The sequence below is a fragment of the Malaclemys terrapin genome, chromosome 24, assembly GCF_027887155.1.
Source record: "Malaclemys terrapin pileata isolate rMalTer1 chromosome 24, rMalTer1.hap1, whole genome shotgun sequence".
Lineage (NCBI taxonomy): Eukaryota > Metazoa > Chordata > Testudines > Emydidae > Malaclemys > Malaclemys terrapin.
The window spans coordinates 10191237-10213079 of record NC_071528.1 but is presented as its reverse complement, the minus strand read 5'-3'; the positions used below and the strand labels follow the sequence as shown (position 1 = coordinate 10213079).

General features: G+C 43.5%; 1 protein-coding gene across 3 annotated transcripts in view; it reads right to left on the bottom strand.

The window, feature by feature from the left end:
• Positions 1–21843, bottom strand: part of KDM4B (lysine demethylase 4B) — a 166643-nt gene that overhangs the window by 37873 nt on the left and 106927 nt on the right. For all 3 annotated transcript variants that reach the window (XM_054013447.1, XM_054013446.1, XM_054013448.1), the window contains exons 9-11: positions 14366–14562; positions 8831–8869; positions 3622–3794 (exon numbers count right to left, since the gene is read on the bottom strand). In XM_054013447.1, coding sequence (XP_053869422.1) covers positions 3622–3794; positions 8831–8869; positions 14366–14562 — 409 coding nt within the window. The remainder of the gene's footprint in view (positions 1–3621; positions 3795–8830; positions 8870–14365; positions 14563–21843) is intronic.

The following is a 21843-nucleotide window of genomic DNA, read 5'->3' as shown; positions in this document are numbered from 1 at the left end:
CTGCATCCCTCTAATAATGCTGCATTGCTCCATGAAGTGATTTCTAGTGTTTTGTCCAAATAATTTAAAGTGTTCCAAATGATAGGGCTTTCACCTGTCCACTCTGGAGACTATCCCACAGTGTGAGAGACTCTCTAGGAGTCATGGAGACTATTTCATTACTTCTTGGTGTGGACTCCACACCCTAAAACATTCCTCTCCATCCTTTATGTTTACACCCTTCAAATTATTTGTGGGGGAACCCAGCTGGATCTCAAACTTGCAAGCTAACAGAAGCTGGAAGTGATACAGGAGTGGCACACTCAACCCTAGGGGAAGGAAGCATCTTCCAGGAGCCATGTGTGGTCAAATGAAGCAACAGTACTGACTCTCTATGGAGCAGGTAGTAGCTAGCATGACATTTGACTTTTAAAGAACAGTTTTCATTCTGACAGGGGTGCCTCTCCCAAAGGATGCTAGAAAGTGATCTGAAATACCTTGCTGGTCAACACTACCTTAACCCATTTTGATGTGGTGTCAAGACATGATTTGCATCACATTACGACAGGACTACTGTATCCCGGAACTTTATTTACCCCTCCCCAAACAATGCTGTTAGAAAATAGGGTGACACTCAGTGATGTCCTACCGGACAATAAAAGAACTCAAGATGACATGTCTACTGTGCTCTTGACTGAACTGTAGTGTTCAGGTTTTGCAGGACTGTCTAATCAGTTATTTTATAAACTAAAATAAATAAATTTTATAAACCAGAGAACCAGAGAACATGGCAACAACAAATTGTTGGCCTGAACTTGAATTTTGTCCCTGTGTGTGTGTGTGTGTGTGTGTGTGTGTGTGTAATTGCAACATGCAATAGGATTAATGTGGTTGTGTCATCTTTAAATGCAAAGTGGTGCACAATAAAATATATATATAACCACTTCACAGTTAGCTGTCTCATTGCTTCTTTTCACAACAAAAGAGACAGGGTCCTCCTGTGAAGCACAGGGGTCTACATCCCAGCCCTGCAGCACTAATAACATGCCCAGCATGGCAGACAGCACCTGTTGGTACATGCATTACCTTCTAACTCACTCAGAGAGAGGAGCAGAGCTGGAAGGCTCTCTCCTTACTTCTAGTCACAAGGAAATCTGCTAGGAAATTCTGAAAGCATTGATACTGAAATGATAAATTACTAACATAAAGCTTAGTCATAAAAGGCAAAGAGAAGACACTGTCAAGTTTCTGGGTGAGAAACCCTTAAAACCACAGCTATTAATATTCAAGAAGTCCAAAACAACAACATGAAACAGACTTCTTTCTTGAAAGCTGCCAGTGATCTCTGAAGAATCCCACTCTTCCTCCTCCCCCTCCCAACCCGCTTTCCTCCTCTTTTCTGGTATAAGTGGAAAATCCCTTTACAACCAGACTAAAAATCAAAGCAAAATGAGGAAGCCGGGGTGGGAAGGAGATAAGGAAAAAAGGGGAGGAAAATATGCAACTACTTGCTCAGGTCAGCCAGGTGCTCTCTTCTGCACTCCGTACAGACTTCAACAATAAACAAAGGAAAATCTAATTATTTAGCTGAAATTTGTATGAAGCTTGAGGATGAGAATGCATGTAAGAAGATGGGCAAAATCAGGTGTATTTAACTTTTTCAAAAGCCCTAAGAAACTGCACTAAGCCCTGGTCTACACTGGGTGGGGGGGGTCGATCTAAGTTACGTACCACGGTGAGTCGACTGGTGCCATTTGCTCCCATCGACTCTGCCTGCACCTCTCATAGCACCGGAGTACAGGAGTCACGGGAGACCACTCGGGAGTCGATTTATCGCGTCTAGTCGCGATAAATCCATCCCCGCTGGATTGGTCGCTGCCCGCTGATCCGGCGGGTACTGTAGACATACCCTAAGACACTGACACATTGCTGACAATGGTTATCAGCAGAGTGTCCCCCTGAAATTGCACTGAAAACAGACTAGCTGCTTGTCAAATTTTCCGCAATGGTGCTGAAAATTTTCTGCAATTGTCCCTTCTAAGCTAGCAGTTTTCAACACCAGAGCTAAGTGTGTGTTTAAAAATCTGCTCATCTAGAACACAGCCATTCTTCTCTCCTCTCTTCCAGTCTAAGGATCTCAGATTTGTCCCTGCCACTTATATCTAGTCTCCCATGAGACATCGGCTTTTTCAGGCCATTTATTACAAGCAGTAACTGTTAAACTCATACATGAGCCAAGTGTATAGTTTAATGCATTGCTGGCATTTTCAGGATGAAGTGACAAGAAGTACCTACTCATGCTGCGCTTTCTCCATATGCCAATATTCCACATCTTCTTATCTTCCTTGGAGCTGGAGGGAGCACTGTCTAGTTGATAGATCATGGGACTACATCACAAAACTGGGTTCTAGTCCCAGGTCTTCCACAGACTTCCTGTGCGACGTTGTCACCAAGACATTTAAACCTCTTCTGCCTCAGTTTCCCCCAAATGTAATTGGGAATAATAAGGGGGTATACACTATATGAAGATGAATCCATTCATATTTGTTATGTGCTTTAGAGTTCCTCAAAAGTCAGGTGAAGGAAAAGCTTACCAGCAGTATGAACTGCCACAATCAATACAGCACTGACAGAGACTGCTTTAGTAGCAACAGAAAGGGCCCCTAGTGGGAAGAGCTACAGATTTCTAAGAAAAGACTTGGTTCTTCAACAGGGAGCATCAACACATATCATGTGATCTAGAGAGAAACAGATCACTCACCAGCCGCAAGCCAGGACACACACTGTGCCAAACCTTCAATATACTTTCTCCTGGACATGGTGCCTCTAAACCAAGGCTTTTAAAGCACTTTACAAAAATATTTCTCACAACAATCCTGCAAGGTTAATAAATACCACATCCACTGAATGGATGTGTAAAAAGCAGCCAGAGTGAGGTTAAGTGGCCTGCCAAAACACTCAGAGATTCAGTGGCAAAGCTGGGGAAAGCAGCCCTTGTCTTCACTCCCAGTTCCCTGATCAACAACACTTCCTCTCCTGAAGCGAAATCTGGAACCTGTGCTGGCTCTGTGGGGATCCCAGGGACTTGTGCTAGCTCAGCCACTCAGAGATAAATCTATTCTCTCCCCTCCACCAGATGGTTTGGAGAAGAAAAAAAAAAAAGTCAAATTTCTGCCCTCACTCCTGTGGCACTTGGGGATCTCACACAGCTAAAGATCAGCTTTATTTGCAGCCTCCTGGGGGGCAGTGGGGGGAAGTAGGGGGAATCTAATGCCCACGAGAATGCACAAAACATTCCTTCTCACAGGAGGGGACAAAAAGTGTATTGAGTCATTCCTTTATGCAATATTTAAAAAAATATTACTCTTGTAATTATATTTTTACAAAACTAATAGCTTTGGCAAAACTACCAAGCCCTGCCAAGAAAGCTATTTGGATTGCATTCTTAGAGGGAAAAATCAATTGCTACTGTAAATGATGGTGTACCTCAGAAAGTACAGACTTAATACAGGGAAAAACTCCACTGATTTTTCAGGAGGAATAAACAACGTTAGATAACTTATTTAAAAATGCCTTCTGGAGAAACAGTTTGCTCCACTTCTGTTTAAGAACAATGTGCCCATCAGTGAACATGACTCTTACCTTCTCCCCCCTCAGTCACTTTACTTCTCTCTTCTTCATCTAGGTCTGGCCCTCTTTTCAGCTCCTCCTTCATTTTGACTTCTTCCAGGGCAGTCTCCATAGCTATGACTTCCCCAAGAGACTTCTGATCCTCTGTTTTATGCCTTCTGGGTTGACTTCTTTTTCTGTGAGACCTGGAGGGGCAGAAATAACGTTTCACATAAAGAAACAGCCTTCAGTTCATAAAATGATTACTGTCTTGCAAAGGGCTCGGTATAGAAACCAAACAATCTTCCTGGGAGAGAGAACACAGGCTGGCTAACAATGGCCTATGCCAGCCACAGGGACAGAGCAGACGTCTAAAATTGAACAGGTAAGCCTGACACAGCACAACACCTAAGATCCATTCACAGGAGCCATGAAAGACTATTAATTTGAGGAGTCCCTAAGGTTCCCCAAGAAAGTTTTCACCATTAATGTAAACTGATGCTATGTAGTTACAATAATTTTAAAGCCATATTTTTAATCTAAGCTCCTTTTGCCCACTTTCTGCAAACTTTCTATAGAAGTAGGGGGGAAGTGTCATTTTGTTCTCTGCCTGCACGCCACCTTTTTGTCTCTTTCTAGATGTCTGTCTGCCTCCCTACAGAAATCTGAAGGTACTCTGCAAAGGAACACAATCCAGCTAGCAAACACTACCAGGTGCTGCCAATTTTTAAAAAGCAAGGCATGGACTGCTTAGGACACTACACTAAGGCTTGGTCTACACTACCCCCCCCCAATTCGAACTAAGGTACGCAACTTCAGCTACGTGAATAACGTAGCTGAAGTCGAAGTACCTTAGTTCGAACTTACCTTGGTCCACACTCGGCAGGCAGGCTCCCCCGTCGACTCCGCGGTACTCCTCTCGCCGAGCTGGAGTACCGCAGTCGACGGCGAGCACTTCCGGGTTCGACTTATCGCGTCCAGACTAGACGCGATAAGTCGAACCCAGAACTTCGATTTCCAGCCCTCGAACTAGCTGGTAAGTGTAGCCAAGGCCTAAGTCAATATAGACCGTCTATGACTTTTTGAGAAACTTGATACAGTAGCAGTACAATTCACAGGGCTCACGGATGATGGGGAAGGCTAACTAAAGAAGCACATTAGATATCAAGCATCAATTTGACACACTAAATGCCTAGTGGAGACAACACCCTTACTGAGAGCAACATGGCTTGTTGGTGAAGTCCAAGAGAGGGAAGATTGCGGATAGTGACCCTGAGCGGCTAGGGGACAGGAAACCAGGGCGTCTCTCCCGTTTAGGAGACACATTTCATTTAGTTTTTAAAATAGTATCTCAAATAGATCTCTGAACCCTGGGTCTGAGCCTAACAAAACCCTTCATCAGCAGAGACTGATTCAGAGAGCTGAGACTTTCATCATTTCGAAAGTACCAGCTTCCATATGGTGTCCCCATTCCATGCCATTGCATCTGCCACCGCAATGCCATCTATGACAACTCATCTGCCCAAGTCTCTACAGGAGCTGGAATCCAGCTTCACATCCACAGAGTCTGTCCATAAACTCAGCTGCTAATTAGACTGGGAGTAGAATGAAGTTAACAGAGCTCTTAATGAGGCAACAAATCATATAAGAAAAAAAAAACCAACCTGAGAAATAATGAATGATTAATAAAGAAGAAAGTTGATCAACGTGCACAGTAATTTATAATTGCTAGACTCTAACCATATGGTCGCCCTCTAAGTATAGATGTTAACTTCACACCTGCAAGACATTCATTAGCCAGAGCATGCAGCTGAACCCAGAAGGATCACAGCTTTTCTCTTCACTAAGATCCTGAAAACATACCACCTCCTCAGACGGGAGAGAAATGAACAAAATTCTGTCAGAAGTTAAGTCTTCTGTAGCTGGTAAAGTAGAATCAAGTTTTGGAGGCTATTTGTGGTTAAGGATGTCTGCCTTTTACCCCTATTATTCACAAGCATGGCACAAAGGCTGCAACGGGTTGTAAAGCTTTAACCTAATATTGGATGCAATAAAGGCTTCACAGTGCTCTTCTCCCTCCTGAAGCTGAAGGGATATAAGCAGGGAAGAAAAAAGACAGCACTCCCATCTGATGAAATTGTATTTCTGGAGTTACGAGTAGATGGGTTGACATTACTAGAAGAAAGAGACTATGTTACCTACCTGGACACATTTCCAATATCAGAAATGGTCAGACTGTAAATCTAGCTAAAAGGAAGCCATGGGCAGATAATCTACACGACCACATGAAATTAAGGTGACCTTTCCATGAGAACGTTACTGCTTTGTAGAGCTCACAGTGTGGAGCACATAGCTGATTATGGGGTTTGAAAACCATTTGGAAAGGATGAAAAAGCCAAAAAGATGGCATTTGCCTCTTTTGAAAAAAGATTTATTTCAATGTGATTTAAGGAGTAGTTTAAACTGAAGAGTTTGGACAAACTCACAGAACAAGATAAACTTCATCCTGGTGAGGGAAGCAGGGGTGTTCAGGCAGAATTATTTCAATCCAGGAGTTGTAAACATATGGAGAATATGGCTAAGTGAAGTCACTGGACCAAGTGTTCAACAGCTTGAAAAATGCATATTAGCGATTTTGGAATAATCTGGGAAGCAATGAGGAGAGTGGACACAGGTAGGTGGACCTTTTCCAACAGCCCAGGTTAATTGAGGGGCTTCACTGCTAAGTAGTAGGCTCACACAGAGAAAGAAGGAAAGGAATACCACTTAGCATTCATAAAGTGCTCTATACCGATATTAAAATTCACAACACACCTGGGAAGCAAGTCTCATTTCCAATGTACACTCAAAGGTTAAGTGACCCTGCTGAAGGTCAGTAACTCAGTCACAGTCCAGAGAAGAGAACCCAAGAGTTCTGACTACCAGACCATGCTGACTTTCCTGAAGCTTATGTGGGAGAAGGAAGAGACTGAAATTATTTTAGGAAGCTCGGCTCTGAGATGGAGCAATATTTAAGAGGCCAACTACCTGTAAAATTATCCTAATTGAAGTATTTTAGGACCATCATATAAAATAGGCATTCATAGAACTTCCCCACACCACTCAGTTTTCTCTAAAGTAACAGGCCAAGTATTGTATGCAGGAAAGACACAAAGCAACAAAAGGGAATGGAAGAGTCCTGGAGGACAACACAGGGCTACACTAAAGCAGAAATAAACTCCAATTAATACAAGCAATCTCTTTCTTGCCTAGGTGCTAGTAATGCCTGGATTTAAGATAACGGACACATTTATTAGGTCTGCAAGTTTTTAAAACAGTCACTCACTCCTCAGGCTTCCTAGTGAAGACTGTCTCAGATACTGTTTTTTAAAATAAACTTAACTCTTTGTTCTAGGGTTTAAAAAAAGTTATAGGTCTGTTGTGATTAATATTCTGCTGGTGTTATCAATTTAAATAAATTTCAGATGAAGTGGAGCCATCTCCGGAAATGCTCTAGCATTGCACAATATTAAATGAGGGGACAGAACTAGCCTGCATATTGGAGAGCAAGCATTGTGGGGAATGGAAAGGGTAGGAGGAGGAAAGCAGGAGAGCGTGCGGAAGAGAACACACACACTGGCTCTTTTGGCTTCTATCTGGGCACATGAAACCTCGATCGTAATTTAATTTCCTCTTTATAAAGATTTTTCCTCTTAAAAAAAAAACATGACCAAGGGAGAAACCATTCTCCTTCCAGTTCCCATTTGCTTCTCCTATTGGCAGCCCATTTATAAAACCTTCTAATCCAATTAAACTTTTTGGAATGCAGCTGCTGTTTATTGGCGACCCACTCTGTTGACCAATTAGCTTTAGCCACAATCAATTAACCATTATGCAAATACCATGTCAGGACAGCATCTTCACTAGCCTAGGTTTATTCAGTATATCAGCTGCACATTCAAGAATGACGGACCAGAACTAGAATGGGACAAACAAAGCTCCCAGAAAGCCTCTCTCCTGACAGAAGGAGCTGCACACCATTAGGAAATCAAGCGAAGGTAAAACAAAGGAGGCCTCAGAGACAGTACCTGAATATCCTCCGTGCCACTGGGATCAGACATGACTCAACAGCTGATTTTACAGCTACAGGTGTTCAAGATTAAGACTGGTATTACTGAAACAACAGAGACCTAGCCAACCCAGGAAAACATCTTCAGATTTAATAAAAACAGGAGACTGTTTACCAAAGAAGGAAAATAAAATAGGGTTACTTGTGAGGGCAGATTAATGGCAGTAGATGGCAATTAGTTTGCAGAGAGAAATGATGTAAACATGAATGAGATAGTTTGACAAAAGGACAGAGAAAGTCATTCAAGGGATTTTGGGATGTGGCTCTATGCTACAGCTACAGGGCAGAGTCAGAAAATAGAACTGGAAACGCTTCTTCCAATAAAGCAGCCTTAATTACAGCATTCCAATTACTCATCTATTCAAGGGACAAGCAAAGCAGGCAAAACCCAAAGAAAGGTAATCAAGGTCCTAGAGGGTAGTGCAGGATTGCTTTCTTGCACAGGTTGTTGAAAAACCTTCACAGTTGTAAGCTATTTTAAACTGAATCCTGAATATAAATCCAGTGTGGCAAATACAGTTGACACTGACAACCATCTAAAATCCAGTATGACAATGAGCTCAGTTCAGTCAGACATGTCAGCATTAAATGACCTGACAGGGATATTCAAAATTATGAAGGGATTTGATAGAGTGAAATGAGAAGCTGTTCCCACACTAGGAAAAAGGATTTAAAAACCCAGGGATACTCCTAACTTCCTACTGTTGAATGTATGTTTGGAATTCAGGTCATGCTATTTCTCTTCCAGAGAAGCAAACATGGAGATAATACAGTCTCGTTGGGGCTAGAATTTGATTATATGAGCATAGTATAAATGCCTATCACCAGGGTTAGAGAATGGAGAAGTGGAACAAATGGCTAACTACCAGCTAATCTCCCACCAAAGAAAGAATGGGGCAGAACAAGGTGTGGTTCAAACATCCCTAAAGCGGTCAGACCCATTCTCTTGCTCTATGTATTTATGTTGTGGCTCATACCCATAGTATCGGAGCCTTGGGATTGGGTTCTGTTTTGTCCAGCAGCCCGTTATTGACGAGTTCAGTATTCCTTCTATCACTGCTATAAAGTAATGTTCTTCCTTTTTCATAATGGGGACCTCAGGCAAATAGAGAAGGGAAACGGGAAATTACATACCGGTAATTTTGTTTGTTGTCCTCTTCTTCATCTCCCATCCTACAAAACAAGATCCCAGTAGAGCAAAACATTAGAGCGCCACCTGCTAGGAAGCGAAGTCAAAAAGACTCTAAAGCACAGGAGATTTATACAGCCACGTTCCACTCCTTTTCCCTCAAATCATTTAAAAAGCACCCTAAAAACAAACAGAATTAGGAGACATATACATGTGTGTAAAAGAGCAACGGAGTATAAGTGATGGGAGGAAGTGAAGATGGGAGAAAAGGGGGCACTACAAACAACAATTACTGGTATGTAATTTTTCCCTTGTAGCATGCCCACTCTTCTCCCATCCTACCAAACAAGATTCCATACAGCAAACAGAAGTGATAAGCAGTGAGAACAAAACTTAAGCTTTATGTGACAACCAAAATCAGCCTTATAAAGTAAGGAAAGATCAAACCACTGAGGAGTGATGGTGGTCACAGCACCATATGGTGACTCTACCTAAAACAATGGCCCTGTATATTCACCAGCAAGTTGGACCTAAATTCTGAGGCAAAGTCTCCTAGATTTTGCAGAAAACTGAAAATTCTGCACCTACTTTATTTACATTAAGGGCAGAGGGCTTTTATTAAATTAAATAGGAAAAAAATAGTGCAATCAGTATAGGAACCCGTGTGTTACTTATTTTGGCTTCAGAAGGAGTGTGAAAGTGAAGTTTGGGATTGGGATTGTGAAGTAAGCACATTAGCTGATGTTTATGCTAAAATAATCACTATGATTAGCTGAAAATGAAATGTAAGTGACCATAACTTTAGGTTTCAGAGTTAACACCCAATTGAGATGAACAGATCGGCTTAGCCTGAAACAATAGCTCTGCAAGGGGTGTCTGTAGACTCATGCAGACATCACCGCATTGGTTTGCATTCAGCTCACATTTTTAAGGTTATTTTTACAACCATGAGAGATAGAAACTTTTTTTAAATTAAATCTTAGATTCTGGAGTACAGTACTCTGCCAAAGGGTGAATTACACAGCTGCAGAATCACAGCCTTCCATAAATCAAGTCAACCACATCAGATGCCTCTGCCCAAGTGGTAGCATTGGCTCTAGAAATGTGTTCATGAACAGACAAAAGGGAGGCCGTATTAAGTCTTGTAATCAAGTAATGATTCTTTTAGAAGCTAAACTCGTTTTGCCAGTGGAAGCAGACAAGATTAAGGCAGCTTCTAGGCTACATATAATGTCACAATATACTTCATCCCAACTACAGTATGAAGCCCCATATGCAGGAGTTGCTGAGGCAAGGAACTAAATCTACATAAAAGTTCTGGAAACTAGGGATAATTTATATTTTAAGTGATTAGATGCAGATACCTAGCAGAATTTTTTTTTAAAGGCCTAAGCGGATTAGGCACCTAGCTCCCATTGAAAGTCAAAGCTAGACAAATTTGAGAGCCTTAACTGGCCAAGTGAAGCAAGGTCTTACGCTCAACTTGATGGCACTTTGAATATTGGCTTTTGCCCCTGTGGAACCTTACATTGCAGAGTTCCACTAGAAGCACACCTCATGCTCGATTTCTGACAGCAGACTTGTACCATACTATTTATTGTTATGAACTGAACTTCTCCATTCATAAAAAGTGTAAGCTGGGGAAAAACACAACTCCTCAAAGCTCACGGGCAGAAAATGCCCTGATGAGGAAGCGATCCACTTAAGGGTAAATTAATCCCTTTCTGGAAAAGGAGCACTACCAGGACCTCAACAAAAAACCTGGGGGATAAAGCCAGCCAACAAGGACTAGAGTCAGCACTGAGTGAAGCATGAGAAGGGACAGGGTTGCTGAACTGGAGGTCAGAAACAGAGACTAGATCTTTGCTAACTAGGCACACTTTCCACAAATGTAACCACCACCATTAAGGGAACTGGCGAGTCTTCTGTTGCTACTGAAAGCCACAGCTAGAGCTGAAAGTTCACTTGCCTCTTTTTTGGAGACTGGGGGTGGAGGGGTGGGGGGAAAGAAAATAAAAAGATAAAAAGAACAAACTATAGACTTAGGGCTGGTCTTGACTACCGGGAGATCAATTTAGCAGGTCTGGTCAAGACCCGCTAAATCGACTGCAGAGCGCTCTCCGGTTGACCCCAGGACTCCAGCTCTCCGAGAAGAGTGAGCAAAGTCAACCAGAGAGCATCTCCCATCGATGCAGCGCAGTGAAGACACCAGGGTAAGTCGAACTAAGCTACGTCGACTCCAGCTGCATTATTCACGTAGCTAGACTAGCATAACTTAGGTCGACTTATCCCGGTAGTGAAGATAAGCCCTTAAAGGTAGTTAGCAAGAAGTGAAAGGGCAGTAGGAAAGGAATCGAGGACCCCTGGGAAGTCTCCAGGGGGCTGCAATAAAAGGCAACCACACAAACATGGCAGCTAAAAGAGAAGCACAGTAGCAAGCCCACAGATATATGTGACTGAGCAGCAGAGAGCAGGAAAATACAGAGGGAAAAGTGAAAGCAAGGACTATGGGGCAACACAGAGATATGGAACTCAGTTGCCTGAAAGAATAAAGCTGATGCCTCCACTCAATAAAGAGGGCTTGGATTCCCTGAACACAGTACTTTCCCACTGAATAAATAAAAGGGAAACCTGAAGGTTACACCCTTGTCTGAGAAAAAACCTTAGAATTACCCAAAGAAAATGAGAGGAGTCACGGCTCCTCTGGGCCCTTAGTCCCTGGGAGGGACAGCTAAGGACTTGTCTACACATGGAGTTGTTCCTGATTAACTCCATGTGTAGACATGCCCTGGGGACCCAAGATCCAGTAATGGCTTGCTTGGAGGAGAGGTTTGAGTCCAGAACTGCACCCTGAGGCTCTGGAGGCATCTAAGCCTTCCAGAGCTGTCCACTGGCTGCTCAGGCTGTATCAGAGGTTCAGCAACTCATTCATTTTAACCATATCCCACAGAAGAGACCAGACTGTGCCCTGAGGGGGGGCAGGCAGGGAGGGGGAAAGAGTGGGAGTCATCCACCTGTGGACTGGGAGCCTGCAACATTCATAGGGAATGCAGACTCAAACCAGTTCTCCATAAATTCTGTAAAGGTCATTTTCCTCTCTCCACTTCCTCTACTACTTTCTTTTGATAAATACAGAAACCAAACTAGACATAAAAGCAGCAAAAGGCAGAGGACTCCATGCTTCCAGAAGAGAGGGGGGGGGGGGGGGGAAAAAGACTGAGGAAAATGTGAAGGAGCCTACCTAGATATACTTTGTGTTGCTGACAGTCTTTTTTCCTCCTGCTCCCTGGTAGATTGAGATATCATACTTACTGTATGGAATCTTGTTTTTCAGGATGAGGGCCACACAAGTTTATATTTAAAAGAATATATGTTGCCATAATATTTAAAAACTGTAAAGGAATTATGCAACCAAAAGACATAGAATAGTTCTGACTTACTTTTTTCAAGTTACTTTAGATCAGTATTTACAAGGTTTAAATTCTGGGTACTAATTTTAAAACGACAATTTTATATTGGCAGTTTCATCAACTGGGAGAGTGAAATTCCAGGCCAATATTTCTGTGTCACCAGAACGGTCTCAGATGGCAAAGACAGTCTCTTATTGCTAAAAATTACTCCATATGCTAGGGAAGACACTTTTGCATTGCATTAATTTAGTTTTGGTTAAAATGTGTCAGATTGACTGAAATCCTCCATCCGCAAAGTAGGTACTGCATGGACAGATACAGCACATACACCTCTACCCCGATATAACGCTGTCCTCAGGAGCCAAAAAATCTTACCGCATTATATCGAACTTGCTTTGATCCACCAGAGTGCGCAGCCCCGCACCCCCGGAGCACTGCTTTACCGTGTTATATCCGAATTCGTGTTATATCGGGTTGCGTTATATCAGGGTAGAGGTGTATTTCATCACACGACCCTGCCAATGAGCTTCAATCTTTGACCCTTCTGATGAAACTATAAGAGGGCCAGTGGAGATGTGGGCATCTGTCCAAAGGGAAAAGACTAAGCAAAACTAAGAATCAGGGTTGTCTTGGAGAAAGGATTTTTATATATACACACCAGGCAGAATTTTTTTAAAAATAATTTTGACAGATAATATCAATGTTCATTTTTAAGCATTTTTTCTGTTTTATCAATTTAAATGTTCAGTTGTGAGAGATATTGGTGGGTTCAGGAAACTATTTAATGATCATAAGCATTGAGGTTCAAAAAGTTAAAGCTTTATAACCATTAACACAAAAATTGCCAACATAATATGTCAAAATATATAAAGTAAATATCCTTAAATCAAACTTAAGGCAAAGCAAGAAGAACGTGGCTATCTGTAGATTTTGATAATCATCAGTGGAAATATTTTTTGTTGGTTTGTGTGTGCATGGTGAAATCGAGGGTTACCAACATTCACCAATAAAAGTCGAATCCTTCCAAGCCTATCTAGATGTGCCAATACTAATAGTTCTCTGAATTTCTCTAGTGTCCTTCAGCTAAGGTCCTTCACAAACATTAAGCCTAACCCTGGAAAGCAAAGTAGTGTTAGCAAAAAGAACAGGAGTACTTGTGGCACCTTAGAGACTAACAAATTTATTAGAGCATAAGCTTTCGTGGGCTAGAACCCACTTCTTCGGATGCTGTAGTCCACGAAAGCTTATGCTCTAATAAATTTGTTAGTCTCTAAGGTGCCACAAGTACTCCTGTTCTTTTTGCGGATACAGACTAACATGGCTGCTACTCTGAAAATAGTATTACACCATTTCACACGTGGAAAACCAAGCCCAGAGTTACGTAACTTGCCCAAAATGTCACAGTGAGCTAGAAACAGAACCCAGGAGTATTGACTCCTGAACCCCAGATGTACACACTAGAATACAATTGCTCTCAAGTTTAAAGAAGCTAAAATAAGGTAATCAAATCTCATTATTCAGAGCTTAAGTTGCCTGCAAAAGTCAGGAAGCAATTTCTCCCCATGTCTGTCTATGTTCGTATTCATACTGTACTGATCACTGAGATGGGCTATATGCACCACTGCAGAGTGGACCAGGTGAATTATGGGTTTAATATGGCTTTGTCTAAGAGATGCCAGTACTGGCTACCACTGGAGGACAAGATTCTGGACTCTGGACTGTTAGAGGAGTGTAAACCCTTCTTCTCACTTGCCTATAAATTCCTCCCTGGAAAGATCAATGCACTGAGCCACATGTCCCAAGCAGGACCTTTTTGACAACACTTGCCCTACACAAAAGCCAGCTGCTTTAGGGCTCTTATATCACAGTGATTAATGCAGTACAAATGCCTAGATAAATGGGAACCCATGAGCCCTAGGAATTTTGAACCCCATATGAACTTTTCTGGTTAGAGATGGGAAATCGAAATTTTAACCCCAGCACCAGAGCCTGTACCGCCAAGACTACACAGCAGCTCCTCAGGCACTCTTCAGGCAGGGGTTGGTAGCTATCCCTCAGACAGACAGAGAAGCCCCAAATACTCTAGTCACTACAACTAGGAGCGTCTAGTGGACGCCATCCCCTCCTTACCTGCGGAGCAGCTTAGCTTTCAGCTCAGGCTTTGTCTCATTCCAGGCATCCAGCTCTGGGCTGGTCAGAGCTGTAGGTTTCATGTGGTCCAGAACAGCACCATCTTTCCCTTGTTTCCATAAGTCATAACGTTCCGGCTGTAGAACCCTCACAAAAACATCCATGGAAATCTTCACCATGTCTTTGCGGCAAGTGCACTGCAAAAGAATTCGACACCGTGATCAGTCCAGTGCCCAGCTCCGAGGAATTTTCCCCTCCCAACCCCTCCAGACTTTCCCCCTCCCAAAGCAGGTTAATACTTTGCATATCTACTTTATAACTCCCACAGCTGAGATCAGGGGTGTATAGATGTGAGAATATTTGGTGAAAACCTTGGCGAATGAATTACTCCATCAGCCCTTAGAACAGATAAGGGAAAGGCAGAGACTGTGCCAGCTCCCCATGCAGCCCTGCCAGTATCCCTCATCCTTGATCTGGTGAAACTTGAAGAGGGCATTTGAGACCTCAGCCCCCAATTAATCCTTTTCTTGTCCTCTGAGGCTGCTGACAAATTTGCCAATTAGTGGCAACTAAGGTAATGGGATGCTGGTCTACTGAAATTGATTGAGGCCATCAGTCAGATGGTAAGAAACTTTGGTTACTACAGACCCGGGCAGGGTTTGACCTGAAAGCTCGGAGATGAAAGATTCTAGATCCCCATTATCCAATCGCCTGTGAGCATGTAACTAATACAAATAACCCCTCAGAACAACATTTCCTAACTGAAAGAAGGCCTCAAAGGAACAAAAGCCCAACCTGGTGCCACACTGTACCTGTTAAATCTTACATTCCTAAATCAAGAGGTCTGGTTTGGAAAGGACTGTGCACAGCAAGTGGTAGCATTCAGAATCAAGCCCTGTTCACTGCCGGCAGAGGAGCACAGCTTGGATGTGAGGAGCAGCATTGTCCAGCTGTCCCCATCTACCAAAAGTTAACTAGGGTTACCATATCTCATAAATAAAAAAAGAGGACCCTCCACGGGCCCTGGCCCCGGCCATTTCCCCACCCCTGGCCCCGCCCCAACTCCGCCCCTTCCCCACCCTAACTCCGCCCCCTCCTCCCTTCCACTCCCAGCCAGGGGAAAAGGGCTGCCCCAGTGCTACCGGCTTCAGGGTTTGCCGGGCAGCCCCCAGACCCTGCGCCCCCAGCCGGCGCTTCCCCAGTGCAGCTGGAGCCCGGGAGGGGAAGCACCCAGCTGGGGGCACAGGGTCTGGAGGCTGCCCAGCAAACCGTGAAGCCGGTAGCGCTCGGGCTTTGGGCAGCCCCTATGCCTCCAGACCCTGCGCCCCTAGCCGGGCACTTCCCCTCCCGGGCTCCAGCGGCGCAGGGTCCGGAGGCACGGGGGCTGCCCGAAGCCGGTAGCACTCGGGCAGCCCGGCTCTTAAACAGAGCCGAAGAGTCGGGGAGGAGCAGAGCCGCCATTTTCCCAGACATGTTCGACTTTTTGGCAATTCCCCCCGGACAGGGGTTTGATTGCCGAAAAGCTGGACATGTCCGGGAAAAAGAGGACGTATGGTAACCCTAAGTTAACTGACTAGTTGGCAGGAGTTGGAGGGGGGCAGGGACGGGGCATGCGCTGATCCCTCTGGATGCAGCTAGTAACCAAGAGGCCTGCTTGGCAATCAGGTCATTGAAACAGCTATGCCCACACAAAAACGACTAGAATAAAAATACAGATGTGTATCAAGTAGAGTGGTCAACCAACAGCCTGCAGGGAAAACCTGACTGCTATTAATTTTGTCTGAGTTTGATTGCACTTCAACCAAGAGAATACATTTATCCACATGTTAAGGAAATGATTTTCAACAGATGCTTAAAAAGTGATTTATTACTCCTAAACAGTTGTCACGATAATTATTAGATTCCCAGGAGTGGGATGGTAACAGTTAAACTGTTAGAACTGAACATCAGAGACCGAGGCTTGGCTGTGTCCACACACAGCCTCTGGTGACTAAAGACTGGAGGTCTACAGCACTGAAAAACGATCTGTGCTACTGCAGCTTCAGAAGAGAGTGGTACATGTAATTGCAGGGGATGCCGAGGGGGAAAAGAGCTGAGCAGATGGGAAGTAAGGAAAAGGCTAAACAGCAATAACTGTTTGACATTTAGAGGAAGCATCTCTAGACCAGGGAACAATTTATACCATTTTGGGGGGCTACCAAAACAGCATTAAAATTGACCTGTGGACCTATAAATACACATTTAGTACTGTATGCAGCTGTGCAAGAGACTAGACACAAATGTATTTTAGGTGGACAGATTTTCACCATGCCAACCTGTACGAGACTATCCATACCCCTCACAGAGAGCGTTTTCTGCCCCCGGCACTGAAGCACCAGAGCATATATGCCTCCTTGTCAATTGCTAGCAGATCAGGGGAATGCAGAGCTTCACAAAAGCCAACTTATCCCCCCAAGTAAGTTGTGCTTACTCCTTTTCTGGTGCTCTGAAGCAGACAGCACCCTACTAGCTGGGCTCTCAGATAACCACAAACTCTTGTCTTGTTTTGCACTCACGCTGGATTTCCATTCTGCTTTGTAGTCAGAGGATGATGTAATTAGAGCCATTTTCCAGGACTATATTTTTAAAGCTGTTTCACACCCACACATACCCTTTCCAAGCCATCCGCTTACATTTCTATCACTTTCTCAGCAGAAATTCACTAAATTAGACAGTGTATGGCTGTGTTCCTCCCCTTTCTTCTCTCATTTGTTACCAACAGCATTAAAATATTTATGGCCCTGAATGTGAAGCAGTAGAGAGAAGAAAGGTTCTCTGCAGAGCTCCCTGCTGCCCCAGTTCCTCAGCCAGAGGATTTCCCCCCCCTTCTTGTTTTTCATTTCATAAGGAGTGCTAGTCACCTTCTGCTCTGCAACGAAGCACTGACTTGGGGAGCAGTAATAACCTGACTGTACTGAGCGGGAGGGAATATTTATGGCCAGACAATTTCCAGCAAACTCAATTCATTTAATGAAAAACAGTGCAGGAAAGAAAGGCTTGGAATGTAATTTGGCCAAGGAGCTGCCAGAACACAGATGGTGCCCCATGCTTCAGATTCCGGGCTGGGCAGAAGCTTTCCCCAGTGTCTCCATCAATAGTGGCTTAAGGGATTTGTATCGAGCGGCTTTTCAGCTACTTTCCCTTAAGTAATTAAAAGGGGCACCTGTGTGCTCCTATGAGGGGGAACTTGAAGCCGCACCCTGCAGAGCGGATCACCAGTTGGTCCTAGAGATTGGCCCCTTTCCCCTTTGCAAAGGGCTAATCCAGACAAAAAGTTGTACAGACAAGGAACATCCCCTTTCCTGCATCTGCCTTGGTACCAGCATGTGTTCAGCACACTATGGTCATCTCCCTTCAGGGAATACAGGGCAAATATCCAGCCAGATGAGGCTAAGTATCCTGAATGCAACTATGAAAGCCAAAACAGGTAACACTAACTCCCACAAGGCAGGGGCTGCAAGCCCCAAAGGCTCAATGTACAAAGATTGCCAGGAATTCACACACTCGGCTATTTCAGGTCCAATTGTTATTCTGGGAAGTGACACTCCAGGCTGCAGTCTCCCTGGCTTAACCTACGCAATCCCCTACAATGCCACAAGTCTGCAGCAGCCAAGCTCCCTGCCTTCTGCACAAATGTAACATGATGTATGTTTATATTTCAATTTTAATTTTATTTTATTGCTTTCACACTAGCGAGCATGAATAATTTACACACAGCGCCTCTCCTCTGGGGCCTCTTCCAGCCTGTGCAATGATATTTCCTCAGCCACAGCAATTATGTCATATTCATGGTCCCACAAAGGCCAAACAATTCTTCCCCTCACCCCCTTCCCTCTGCCACAGCAGCGTAATCCTGCTTCAACCAGCAAGTACTCTCAATGCAATTGCAAACTGGGGGTTGTAGAGGTGCATTTAAAGCCAGTCTTCTGCATGAGCTGTTTTTGCAGTTGAAACAGGACAAAGAAAGCACGTATTCTTCAATTTTCCTGTTCAGATAACTCACCCAATTCTAAATATTTTGCCCCACCTCCACACCTTCTTAGCAATATTTGCAAAAATGGAGTGATGGGTAAGTATCTAGATGTGGCTACAAATGCTAGAATTCTTGAAGGTGAGACACACACACACACACACACACACACACACTCTCTCTCTCTCTCACCCCATTTATCCTTCTTCGGCCAATTTGTAAATAGGGACAGAAAGCTCTCTGAAAGGGAGCTTAGCTGTGCCGTGAGTTTCTAATGGAAAAATTAGGAACAAATGGGGGGGGGCAATTAAAGGAGGTTTGAAAGGTTCTCTCAAGTACGGAGAACTCCGGGGACCTATTGTGTTTCAACCATTGTATAAAATGGTAAGAGACAAGGACAAAAGAGTAATTGGTGCCCCCTGAATGGCTTGTACTGCAGGAGCACTGATTCTCTTCTATAGCTATTCCCCTTTATGATGTATTCAAGTATAAAAATGGTGACTACATTAAGGAGCCAGGCCTCTTCTGCTTATAATCTAGCTATGAATAAAGGAGTCCAACTCTTTTTACAGGATGTTCAGAGCAGGGGCTGCAGAAGAGGAGGACACACTCAGAATGGAGAGGAAATAACCCTTGTTTCAGATCTCAGGGAAGCATGACCTCAGATGAGGGATGCTGATCGGCCTCCTCACAACTCCAAGAACAGAAGAGCCACCATTTGGACACAAGGAACTGACATTACATCTTAAGAGATTAAACCTTCTTCACAATCAGTCCAGGCCACACATCATGCACTGAAGCCTTGTGGCTGCCCTCCCCTCTCCTGCCCCTTATTTACTGTTATACACTCTGGTGACAGTGACATTCCCTTCAGCTCTGCCTCGCATGTGGAGATACCGGACATCTTGATGAGCCGTGCTGCAAGAAACCCCTCTCTGTACAGCTGTTTGTGACAATTTAATCAATTCCCTGAATGTCTGTAATGGATTTCTGTGACTGCTGCAGAAAACACAGATCAACGGGCATGCGCAAATCAACAACCCTGCCCATGTCTACTCTGCCTCTCCCAATTCTCCTTGCTGGAGGGTTAGGATGGGATAAGTAGCACTGCCTAATAAGCTAGGTCACTAAAGCTGGAACACTGACAGTTCACCAGAGCCTGTAGAGAGTGCATGCAACACCTGTACGCAACATAGATGGTAGCTCTCAATATTTATGATGCATCTTCAAATTATAAATAGGATAGAAAAGAAAAGAAAAATAGTCTGCACATAAACAAAGCGTGGTAAAATAGTCCAAAGCAGAACTAATCACATTTAAATTAAAGCTACACAGAATCCTGAGATTTAGTACCTCATTACAAAGTTTAATTTGCTTTCCAAAAATCTGTGCTTTCAAATTAAAACATGCCTAGGCCTTTTAGTTGCAATGCTATAAAATGAGCAAGTCTACACCCAAATGATAGCATTAAGGAGAGGTATGAAATCTTGTTCCCTTTATGTAAGCCCCTAAATGCTAATACCTTTAGACAAGATGGCATGCCTTGGGCCAGTTCTGGACTGGATTTTAAAAGATCTGCACAAGGAAAAAAAATTTGCTCAGAAAACGCTGCCCCAGTTCCTGTCAGTGGCACAAAAGTTTAACCATTGCTACCTTTTTGCCTGGATTTAATAGGTACAGGATTTCATTTGCTGTGCAGCTTAGTCAGCATGCATTAGATGAATCACTTTTATAAACAATAAATGTCTTTCGTCTTCAAAAAAATGGTGCTGGATGGACATATTTGGTGCTGGTTGGACTACAGAAACCCTGATGTGAAGTCCCAATCTTCACAGCACAACAGCCCCAACTCCCCTTTACATTCCCTACCCATCGAGACATGCTACAAGTGAAATGCTACAAAAAACCCCATTCAAGCAGCCCAAGGAATCTTTAAAACAGGCTTCCTTCTCTGCTCTCTCAGTGGAATTCATCCCTGCTTTAGACCCACAGAAGGAGTTAGAGTGACAAGGTCACCAAAAGCATGGACCATGACTAAATGGCAACATGAAGGCCGTACACTTGTCAAGTTGAAATGACAGATGAAAAAATCTACAGCTATGGAGTTAAGGGACTCTGGGATCTAATCAAGCATCTTTGAGTCTCTCCTCCTCTCATTTGGTACCCAGATTGCCATACCAAACTGCTGGGAAACAGCGTGGCTGTCACCATGCATGCCGAGAAAGTGACAGATCAAACAGCAGAATATTCATAACCAGGGTCTCCTAGGACCTGCTGGCAAGTTCAGAGGAAAATGAAAGTATGTTGTAGGGTTTGCTGTTTTCCTTCAGTTACAGAGAATCAGAGACCCAAAGCGGCAACAAATTGACTTCTGAAAAACAAAATAATGACAGCTCAGTAAAAAAGCTTCACCCGGTGAACCCCTCACTGGCCTGTTGATAAAATCCTGCACCCCAGGGTGAATGCCTACCATTTTTAACATAACAAGCTCTCTCTCATCCTGCCTGCACTCTAGACAGAGCACAGGACTGGTGCCTACATGAAGCATGAGAGGGCAGAAGCCTGGTGCCCACATGAATCATGATTCTTATACAGAGTCAAAGGGCCCATTTAGTGAAATAACAAATATCTATCTATCTATATATATATTCAGTTTTAGTATTTCCCTTGACCTAAGAATTTAACAAAAAGTCCACCTTCCTCATAGCCCAGAAGGGCTTTTTAGGAATTCACCAAATCCAGGGGAACTCTCCACATATTTTCTATTGAGGCTTCCTCTGCCCCCATCTTCTCTCTCATTTCAGAAGCTAGCGACTTCACTGACCACCTCCCCAAAGAGCAATAGGGATCTGGTTATCCAAGGATAGTTTATGAAGATAAAATCATGGCAAAACAAATGTAAAAGAATCATAAATAAATCTGTTTAGATAGGCTGAAGATTCCAGCTTGGAGGACAGTCAATACTGAACAGATTTCCCTCTCTTTGCACTATCACAGAACACAGAGTTCAGGCTGCGTTTATTAACACAGACAGAGCTTATTAAAATAAATTAAAAAAAAAGACAGTAGTAAATAAAATCCCCATCTTGAGTCCTGCAACTTATCCCATCCCAGCAGATGTGATCAATTCAGAACTGGTACAGCAGGCCCCTTTGAGAGCCTGAGACTGCATGAACACAATAAAACATTTTTCCTAAAGAGGCAAACAGTGTCTTAGCCCGGCAAAGGCTAAAAAGTCATTTCATTGCCACGTTCCCATAGTCTAAATGGGAGAAGTGATTATTTAGTCAAGCCAAGGACTTCCTTCCCATTCTCTCTACCATCCTTTTACCATTCCCAGTAGGTGGGAGGAGGGAAGTCTCACCAATGCCTTTCAGATGTGTCAAACTGTCTTTTATGACCACTAATAATAATCCTCTGTAAAAGGACACAAATTAAGTCAAATCGCGCATTTGATAAACAGTAATGA